Consider the following 10,943-nt stretch of genomic DNA (forward strand, 5'->3'; position numbering starts at 1 on the left):
GAAGAATTAAACCTCTCTCTTTCAACTGATTTCTACCCGGGCAACTTTAGACTACCATGTGAATATGGCTCTTTAAATACTGCTAAATACCCCTTTAAACTGGGGCATAAAAATAAACCAGAATACAGGAAATAAAGGTTTTGACACTCAAAATTTCCTGGAGAACCCCCAGAACCCACCCACCCCCCAATTTACAGGAACATACTATGTTTCCCTACCGATATTCAAGTATGTATTATCATTATAGTTACATTATGATAGTTCCCTCCAGTTCTGTGTGAAAATTAATAATAAGCATTGTTGTAAAACGATTTATTTATTGTACTTTCTTTATTTGATTTGACAGATGTTGATCTGCTAGGCTACTTCAAAATGTATGGGGCTGAATCATAACGCAAGTTAGACAACATGGGACTGAGCCCCCCTAAAGGTCTGGTCCTAAAATCGCCCCTGATTTAAGATATTGACAGTCATCCCTTATATTCCACTCATTTGAACCGCACGTGTCAGCATCCACCTCCTTGAACCTGAACCTGATCACTCATCTGTGTTGATAGAAAACTGTTCAGATCTTTGAGTCTGACCGTCCTTACAACAACATCTCCAAATAAATCATTGTTTAGCACTTAAAGACTCCAGGTGACATATCTGCTCGTTATGTGCGTCAACTGAGTTCCACAACTATAGCCAATCATAAAAGGCCTTACGTCACGTGCACGGCTTATGCGCGTGCTCGAGGTTGTGTTGTGGAGTAGAGCATCATTACAAGGGAGGAGGTGTGCTGACTTGTGCGGTGTGCTGTTGGACTTCATCAAGTTACTTCGTCTTTTACCGTTTGACACTTTCGTTTAAAAATGTCGCATGCTGGTGCACAGAAGGTAAATCAGTCCTTTACACGTATACATTATGCAATAAGCAACATATTGCGCTGTTTAATCCCATTGTTGTTTACACATTCGAGTAGCATTATGAAGAAAACTCTTAGACACAAGCTTTATTTAAGCTGCTCTGTAGTTCATTTGAGTACAGTGCTAATTTAAGATCTTTAACACACAAAACATCTATGCATCTGCAAAAACAGAATGTGGAGACTAAACTTTAAAAAATAAACATCAGGCAGTTTGTTAAGTGTATGATATTGTCTCCAGCTTCATCTAGTGTAGCTGTTTTAAATTGATTGATAGCACTCTCATTTGTCTATTTACATGAACAGGGCAGTTCTCTGACCCTGGTGTCAATGGTTGCGTCTGCAGCCTCTGGAGGAACTCTTCAATATGGCTATAACCTGGCAATAATGAATTCTCCCACAACTGTAAGTTTTTGACACTCACTGCACATGCGTGTACGTGTCTGTGTTTGTGTGTTTGTTTGTGTGTTGCGTAGACATGTAGAAGCAAATTCCCTGTGTTAGCAAGTAAGTGTTGATTAATCTAGCAAGCACGGTTGCCAAGTGCTTGCTCATTGGTGGATTAATGTTTGGTCTCTGTAAGTAATATCGCAGAGCACAGTCTAGACCTGCTCCATATGTAAAGTTTCATTGTCATTGTGATAGATTGGTACTGATAATGCTTATCTATTAGTGTGTGTAAAGTGTGGGTGTGTTACCTGTACAAGCTGTAGCACAGCATCACTCTAGTTTCACATTTTGGCCTTGGTGAAAGTTGTAACAAACAAGAATGTAATGTGCTAATGCTGGATGTTATATATCTGTCCTCAGTGTTTTGTTAAGGGCTGCTCAAGCTTCCATCGACAACAAACAAATCGGCAACTTAACAACACATACACACATTTTTTTCCGGGTCATTCAGAAAAATAGTGAAATAGCATTTTGTGATACTGCAGAGTGACCCCTCAAATCAGCATATGTAAACAGACTGACTGACTAAGAAACACCCTGAGGTAATAAGTGTCAGCTTTAATCACCTCTTTGTTTACTTGTGTGTCCGTGTTTGGTTTACTCTGTGATGCTTTAACATTCTCGTCTTTCATCGCAGTTTATTCAAACATTTGTCAACGAGACCTTCCTGGAGCGATGGCACATGCAGTTAGAGGACTACCAGGTCACTCTTATCTGGACCATTATTGTCTCCATTTTCTCGTTGGGGGGCTTAACAGGGGCTCTTATCGCAGGACCTATGACCATACGCTTCGGGAGGTAATCATCATGCAAATGTTTATGAATGTTGAACATTACCAACTGAGATTTTCGTTGCAACGTGCAGGGAGTGAATGATCAACCTGTTCATATGCACATGTATGAATTAATTAAGAAATTGTTCATTTACTTTTCTTCATCACATGTGCACGTGCACATGAACTGGGATTTAGTTTTGACCCTCAGAGAAACACATGCATCCTCCATGCTTGCATGCTGTCTTTATAACTGTAATTTCTATTTCAATACTTTCTGACTTACGTTCCATTAAATGTATTGATTGTTATTTAAAGCCAAAGTCATTCATTCATACGGAGAGTGGACATTTTTTTTAAAGATTTACTTTTTCCTCTGGAGTTTTTAGCTGATATTACACAAACAGCAGCCTTTCTTGGGGACTATTTTTAGTTGGGGATGAATACACATTTTGTGCTCTATAGTGAGTTTTTTCCAGTCCCGACATAGCCAGACCACTGGGCAAATGCGAATTAGTTAATAAGCTTTCAGTTTACTTTCAATTTCCAAGGGGCTTTATCAGCGGCTTTTGGTCATGACAAACAATCAGAGCAACCAAACATGTGATGTAGTATTATGCTGCTAGGCTAGGCAGCTACTTCCACCATCCAGTTTATTTATTGTTTTGTTGATTATACAAAAATGTTTGGCATGACATGATTAAGAAGACATTACTAAGATTTGTACGTGGTGCAACAACGAATACTCACTTTAGGACTTTACTACAGTACATCTACCGACATGGTTTTCCTTCAATATGGCCAAACAGAAAGCCCAGGAGTCTGTTCTTCTCAAGATATAGACACTGATTGACCACCAACAGTTGTTCCAAAAATATGTATTGTGTCTTTTTTTCTCTTCCCCAGGAAAAAATGCCTCTTGTTGAACAACATTTTCCTCATGTCGGGGTCACTTTTTGCTGTGACAAGTAGAGCTGCCAACTCTTTTGAGATGATCATCATCTCACGTATCCTGGTTGGAATAAATGCAGGTGAGTCATTTGTGTCACTAAATAATTTTGTTTCCCTCATATACTATTAATGCTGTTCAATATTCCTTAAACAGACTGTATATTCATTAAGATGCAATAAAGAACTGAGCTAAACCTTTTATTGACAATAATTCAGTGGGGGAAACTTCACATGGAAACTTATGTTTCGCAGGAATCAGCATGAACGTGCAGCCCATGTATTTTGGAGAAAGCGCACCAAAGCACTTAAGAGGGGCGATCTCCTTGTCATCGGCTGTTTTCACTGCGTTCGGCGTTGTGTTGGGACAGGTGGTCGGACTCAGGTATTACCACGTCTGTTCGATTTCATGAATGGCAAATTTTTGAAAGTTTTCCAAGTAACACTTATTTATTTATAGAGAGATTCTGGGCAGTGAGTCGTGTTGGGAGTATCTTCTCGCCAGTAATGCCATTCCCGGCCTCGTGCAGCTCATGACGCTGCCGTGGTTTCCAGAGAGCCCCAGATACCTGCTCATTGACAGGGGGGACAAGGAGGCTTGTATTAACGGTAGGTGTTGTAAAATGTCAACCAGTGCTAAAAAAAATCATTTACTCAAGCACTGTCAACAATGTACTTGTTCTTTACTTGATTGTTTCCATTTTATGTTACTTTGTGCTTCTAAAACAAAGCATTAAAAAGGGAAATATTACTTACATTATACTCCACAACAATTAATGGACAGCAATAGTTAAGAGTGCCTTTTAGTAGGGATCGGCCGGGCCGATTATCGGCGCCGCTATTCGGCAATTTGACGCATATTGGCATCGGCCTTTTTTTTTTTTATCCGATGGCCGAAAAGAGTGAAGAGTGCTCACACACACGCCGGAGAGGAGAAAAAGTTCATTTCTTTGCAAATTTTATTTAACTCTTTTATTTACTTTATAAAACTTCAGGAAGTTATTTATTTATTTATTTAAATTTTCAGTTAACTTTATAAGAGATGCTGCTGACCCTGGGAACTCCCTGCGCTTTTTGTTTGTTTGTTTAATAAACATATGCTTAAAGGAATTTAAACAAAGTTAAGTGTTGGAGTTTGTATTATTCAAAATTTTGACGCCAATATTTTCACTTTTACTGCAAATGAATATCGGCTCCAAATATCGGTTATCGGCCTCCTTGACTACAAATAATCAGTATCGGTATCGGCCCTGAAAAAACCATATCGGTCTATCTCTACTTTTTAGATTATAAATAAAACTAACTGTTCATAGAAAAAATACAGACCAATACATTATATTTTGGGAATATCATAACAGAAAGTGCTCGTTTATTTTGTTGGTCAGCTTTGAGACGGCTGCGAGGCTGTGAGGTCCAGAGCGGCGAGCTTGAAGAGATCCTGCAGGAACAGGCTGAAACCAAAGGCATGAGGCCCTCCAGACCCTGGGAGCTCTTCAGTGATCGCTCAGTGCGCTGGCAGCTTATCACCGTCATGATCATCAGCAGTGCCATGCAGCTCTGTGGAAACGACTCGGTAAGAAGAGCCGGCACGCTCTCCGTAAAGGCATCAGTGTCATAATGAGAGAGATTTTTACAGTGCATTTTGTGTGTCTGAAATGTGATGGGGTGTCTCTCTAAAATGTGTTATATAACCCACGAGGATCCGTGTTACTGATACCGAGCGACAGACACGGGATCTTATATCCTTTTGGCCAAAGTTTCCCTCCGCTCTGTCAGAAGGTTGATTAGAAATTTGAGACCATCCATCAGCGGTGTTGTGTCGTGTCGGGTGTTCTTTACGTCCCTGCAGGTCATGTTAATAATGTATACTGGTGATGAAGCATCATTGACTCCTGTAGTTTGCAGTGAATGACATTTAAAGACAGCTTATCGTTTTGATTGTGCAATCTAAGTATTTGTTGTGTGTATAAATAAGCAATGATATTTTTTAAGGGCTGCAACAGGTTTCCTTCTCATCAGAAAACGCTGATTTAACACTCCTGTGTTTCACGGCTTTGAACCGCATGCTTGGTAGCTTTGCAAGGGGACGGGGTATTAACATTGTTGCTCTTTGAACAAAAAGCAGGCGTAATCAGCTTATTAACAGCTGAAGCGGTTGTAATGATGCTCTGAAGTACTCCAATGTCTATTTATGTTCTCTCTCTTTTAGATTTACTTCTATGCATCGTACGTGTTCAAAGAGGCGGGAATATCTGCTGATAAAATCCAGTATATCACCATTGGCACTGGGACATGTGAATTCACTGCCTGTATAATGTGTGTAAGTACCCTTCATTAAAACACGTGTTATGCAACAGGCTCGAAGCTAAGAGCGAGAGCTGTTTGCATTCCTCTGAAAGACTTAACCCAGGCTAATGACTTATTACAGCCTTATGGACTGTACATACAACAGGTTTTACATTTCACCTCACAATTGAGGGCTTATAATGTTAAGCTATGAACACTTAAAAATAAGATACACATGGGTAGCTCCTAAGAAATGACAAAGGAACATCTGAAACAATCTGAAACTAACTGCTTACTTGAGGAAAGAAACAGGTGGTTTCTGGATATATTTGAAAGGACTATATTACGTCACTCGAGACGATGCTATGTAAAAAGATATAGTACCAAATTTTGGCAAATACACCTGTTTTCTTTATGGCAAAGATGAAGATGAAAAGATTGAAACAACTCTAATGTCTTTATGATAAATATGACTCTAGTCAGCTAGTTTAGCTTTATATAAAGACAAAACAGCTAGCCTGCCTAGCAGCGCCACAAAAATTCACTAGTTAACAACTTTTTCTTTTATAAGGTTGTGTGTTTAATCTAAACAAATAGAGAATGGGATGTCAGTAATTGGACTCCCTTTTCCCGAGTTGGGAAGTTCCAGACGTTGGTGTGTTCATGAGGTGTAAGTCATAATGCCGAAACAACATGGAGGCTATGTGGTGGGAGTAATGTCTACAAAGACGGCAAATGACAATTGGAACACCGTGATGAACAACAGCATGACGGGCTGTAAACTTTGCAAATAGGATGTGTTTTATTTTTATTTTTAACACCATATTCAAAATTGCATGTATTTATTTGCAATATTTAAGTTTGAAAAAGTTCAGTCATGGGGAGTTAGGTTATTGCGGGGTAGTTGGGACTGAAAGAATCTGGTATAAAGGGAGAAAAGTCTGAGTCCATCTGGTGGACAGGTAATGAATTACACTGAAGCGGCCTGGGAAAGAGGACGTGGCTGATGAGGGACACAATGAACAGAAATACACTGAACTGAGGCAGACACTTTAGTAAAGAACTTATTCTATAATAAGTTTTATGATATCTATAATTCAGTCCTTCTCCTAAATGGCAATAATCATTATTATAGTCTTATTATTTGCGTATGGTGACTGTTTTTGTGTTGCCATCACGTAAAGTAGTGCCTCAGCCTCTCAACAGACAAGAAGCAACTGTGTGTTTACTTACATTACTTCTTAAAAACAAAAGCAATCCTCAAAAAGTCTCATTCAGAGCACGTCTGCCGCACTTCTTCAATGTAATCCACTGTCATTAAATGTATTAATGAAGGAGTGTCTAATGTGTATTTTTCAATGTTTTCAGAACCTGCTGATAGAGCGAAAAGGTCGCAGGTTCATGCTGATGGGAGGGTTCATCCTCATGACCATTTGGGCTATTGTCTTTACAATCGCTCTGTTATTTGAGGTACAGTATTATAAATCACTTGATATACTTACACACTTAACTTTCCCAATGGTCAATGATGTTCGAGTGACAAATTCACTATTATTGTGCATGAAAACACAATGCAGCTGTATAAAGCAACACTCCCAGTTTAGTGGAAACTTTCAGTGTGTCACTCAGTCCACTAGGAGGCGTGAGTCAACACATGTTCGACTTTTCTTGGGGGGAAAAAAGCATGCAGGGGATTGAGAATGGGACAGGAGTTGCACTATAATTCCAATTGTGTGAGGAGTTTAGAAGTAGCATCACAATGCTTGATCTGATCTTGCTTATAAGTTTGCTCATATTTTACTCCCCCCCTGCATGGAAACAGCACTACATATCCTGGATGCCGTACCTGAGCATGGCCTGCATCTTCACCTACATTCTCAGCTTTGGCATGGGACCAGGTTAGTGAGTTGAAGTTATTTTTTTTTCCATTTGTAGGGTTTTAAATTCAAAATGTGGTCTCAATATGCATTAATGCAACCAAAATAAACGCAATATTCTCTCTATGATGTCATTAACATAAATCAGTTAAAAAGCTTAACTAGAAATGTGCAGGATACGTTCTTTTCTTCACGTCTTAGTACTATATCAGTATCTTTATTACCGTTTTAATGATGTTCACCTGACAGCTTTATGGCTACAGAAAACTATTTAAACATTAAATGTATCTCCAAAACATTAGCTTGAACTTAAAGGCCATTTCACATCCAAATGAGCCATAAACACAGCTGCTGTCTGCATGTCTCAACAGCTGTTATCATTTGCATAAAAACTCAGAATGTCTCCTCAGAGCACATTCAGGTGATAAACACTCAGTTGCCACTTTTATAGGGACAGATGCCATTAGCCCACTGCATGTTTATTTGTATTTTATGCTAAGCTTAATTCAGAAGGCAACTGGACTTGGTTGAATTTCTTGAAGAGGTTTCACCTCTCATCAAGGCTTCTTCAGTTCTAAACTGACTGAAAGCCTCTGTAGGTCAATAGTATGCTAACAGATGTGTACTAACTCAGGGTAACGACTCACACATGGATTAGCATACTAATGACCTACAGAGTCAGTTTAGAACTGAAGAAGCCTTTCGGATGAGAGGTGAAACCTCTTCAAGAACTTCAACCAAGTCCAGTTGCCTTCTGGATTAAATTTAGAAAGTAGTCAAGGGTGAGTCGTTAACCTGAGTTGTTGGCCTAGTATCCCTGAGAGTCGTTAGTACACTTTGGTGTTGATGGGTCGTTAGGCTCACATGATATTGAGGCCATGTCCACAGGGAGACGGGTTTAGGAGTAAACGCCAAAGTTTTTTGTCGTATGGTCGTTTCGTCTCACACGGAACCGGCGTTTCAGGAGCCCATATACGCTTATTTTTGAAACCGCCTCCCAGAGTGGATAAATCCCTAAACGCCACCCTGGCGTTTCCGTGTGTACAGCCAATACAGATCTTTCTTGAATCGCGCCGCCTTCGTACATCGTGCATGTGCTAAGCCATGGTCTTCTGCTTGTGTTTGTTCTTTGTTGTTACACTTATACGAATGCTCTATTTCTTCTTCTCCGGTTTGTTGTATTTGTGTGGCTGCATAACAGCGCCACCCACTGGCCGGTTGTATATATTACAGCGTTTCAGCGGTTTCGTGGGGACGCAAACATTTCCGGAGACGGCGCCGTGTTTACGGAAAACTTTTTCAAAACAAAGTCGGCTCCGTCTCCGTGTGGACATGGCCTGAGTGTGATCTCAGCTGTTTGGGCAGAGAATTCAACACTGCATTGTAAGTGGGTGATAGGTGGTATCTTAGGCCCCCACCTCTGTTCAGGGATTGGTTTTTCCAGCTTAACACAGATGGCTGGAATTAGTTGTATATTACTGTATTTGTATTTTAGCTCGTAAGAAATAAATGAAATGTTAGCACAGAAATATTTAAATTGCTTCGAGGTTATTTAGAAACAGATCTCATTTAAGAATTACCAACCGCTGATGTATTTCCCAATTATCCATATCAGTATAGGTCATGCTGCGATTGCTTTCTGTTTTTATTTCTACTGATGTGATGATGAAGCTCACTCTGCTCCACGGTTTGTTTTTTTTTGCCTCAGCTGGCGTGACCGGCGTTCTGCCCACAGAGATCTTCAATCAGACGGCTCGGCCAGCAGCCTACATGATCGCTGGCTCCATGATGTGGCTCAACCTTTTCATCATTGGAATGATCTTCCCTTTTCTAGTGGTCAGTCAGTCCCACCACATTCACCCTGTCAGTGTCTACGTTCACACTGAGCCATGCTTCAATACATCCTTTTAACACCCATTGCATACAAAGAGATGTGTTCTAAAATGATGTCCCCAATTTAAAACAGAGGGTAAGTACACCTATAACACGGATGTAAATCAGATTACTTTTAGTTATGGGGCTTTACAATCTCTACATCATAGGCCACCGTCTTAGACCTGTATCTTATTAATAAGACAAAACCAAGGCACTCTTTAAAACACACTGTTTTTTTTGTCTAGGATCCTGGTTGGTGACAACTGTCTCCATTGATACGATATCTATTTTTCATTAAAACCATAATTACTATAGTGGCGTACCTTTGTCACTATCGGCGCATGCTGGTATGAAGGGTTTGTACACGTGCCAGTGTAGGTGCAGATCCACAAAACACAGCAAAATGTCCAATTTTCGTTTTGCCGATTTATTACTCACAACACGTGTTTAAAACAAACTGCTTTCCCGTACCGACCAATAATACTTTTCATAGTCACAATTTAATAATAAACACTCTGACCTGCGGTGTTTTAGATGCCATGGCACGGTCAAAAACCGTATGGCTTCCTCAGCGTGCGCACCTGCGCTGATTAACCCACCTACCTAAGTAGACACACCCAACAGACCTGAACAGACAGTGCCACCTGTCTGCAAAAACGTGCACAACACAACCTGGCTCAAGCAACATGCTCTTAGACCCTTATTGTATTGATAAGACACACCTAAGGCACTGTTTAAAACACACTGGTTCTTGTCTAGGACACTGAGTGGGGCCTACCACTCCATCGCTACTATATTTGTCCTTTATCAAAACCATGTGTACCAGGACACTCTATTAATGTGAGCTTTGTGTTGAGTCTAAAATGTCATGGCTTGACCCCCAAAAAACCCCACTGATAAAAGGATTTGTACAGCAGCAAAAAAGCACTATAAATCTAATTGTATAAATGACATCAGTGTGACGATTTCCTTTGCCTTCTTTACAGAGCGAGCTGAGCGAGTACTGTTTTGTGCCTTTCGGAGCAGTCTGCCTGTTGTCTGCGCTGTACGTCGGCCTGTTTCTGCCCGAGACCAAGGGGAAGTCTCTGTCCGCCATCACAAGTGAATTCCACAAGCTCAACTTCAAGGGCCAAGAGAAAATGTGTGCATCGCAAACTCAAGCTCAGTACCAGCTGGGTGAAGTGTGTCATTCCACCGCCTTGTAAACAGACTTTTTTTTTATCCTGAAACGCACCAGTCACGTCCACTGTACTGCCTTCCTTTGATCTGATTGGATGACATCATGCAGAGACTGATGGGGAATGTTTTGCTCTTATATCACCAAAAATGTATCCTTCTTAGAGACACTTACATTTTTGTCACAGATATTGAACATAAGTAATTAAAAATGCAGTTAATGCTGAGTCTGGCTGTCAGAAAAGAAATGTGCTACATATGAAGTGATGCACCGCCAGCCATTGCATAGGAATGAATTGAAAAACAACTGAATAGCTAGCCTCAACACTTAAGTCCTCACATCACACCTTTATTTATAAAGATGTTTTTAGGGGAAGAATTAGATAACTTTTCTAGTTCAGTTTGGACAGGGAATACAGTTGTTATCCGTGTTACCAGCAGAGTTATTTCTGGCTGATTTATCCTCCCATTCAGGAGGTCAAAGGTCAGAGAAAAAGCACATTATAATGACCTTTAAGTTAATGTAGTAAAGGTTTTTGATGTGAGTCAGATAATGAGTTGTATATAATATATTTAAGTATGAATATAAACTGTATTAATCAATGTGCGCACCTCATGCGTAAGAATGTATCTTAATGTTGAGCAGTCGTT

General features: G+C 40.1%; 1 protein-coding gene across 1 annotated transcript; it reads left to right on the forward strand.

Annotated features, from left to right (window-relative positions):
- The first annotated feature begins 854 nt into the window (after nt 1-854).
- Nucleotides 855-10,321, forward strand: LOC138605821 (solute carrier family 2, facilitated glucose transporter member 11-like). Its single transcript, XM_069678267.1, has 12 exons — nt 855-878; nt 1,214-1,312; nt 1,995-2,155; nt 3,037-3,161; nt 3,334-3,463; nt 3,539-3,687; nt 4,464-4,651; nt 5,288-5,398; nt 6,733-6,834; nt 7,187-7,262; nt 8,950-9,077; nt 10,103-10,321. Exons 1-12 carry the CDS (start codon nt 855-857, stop codon nt 10,319-10,321), a joined length of 1,512 nt encoding a protein of 503 aa, XP_069534368.1.
- The last annotated feature ends 622 nt before the right edge of the window (nt 10,322-10,943 follow it).

Source organism: Semicossyphus pulcher, unplaced genomic scaffold, assembly GCF_022749685.1.
Source record: "Semicossyphus pulcher isolate SPU_LCO1_2020_fin unplaced genomic scaffold, fSemPul1.0.p SCAF_3, whole genome shotgun sequence".
In the NCBI taxonomy this organism is placed as follows: Eukaryota; Metazoa; Chordata; class Actinopteri; order Labriformes; family Labridae; genus Semicossyphus; species Semicossyphus pulcher.

Bases quoted from the DNA above. Each gene is read 5' to 3' on its own strand.
- LOC138605821 (XM_069678267.1), top strand. From the start codon at position 855: ATGTCGCATGCTGGTGCACAGAAG. The intron at 1,313-1,994 runs GTAAGTTTTTGA...CTTTCATCGCAG, and splicing joins TAATGAATTCTCCCACAACT to TTTATTCAAACATTTGTCAA. The intron at 7,263-8,949 runs GTTAGTGAGTTG...TTTTTGCCTCAG, and splicing joins CAGCTTTGGCATGGGACCAG to CTGGCGTGACCGGCGTTCTG.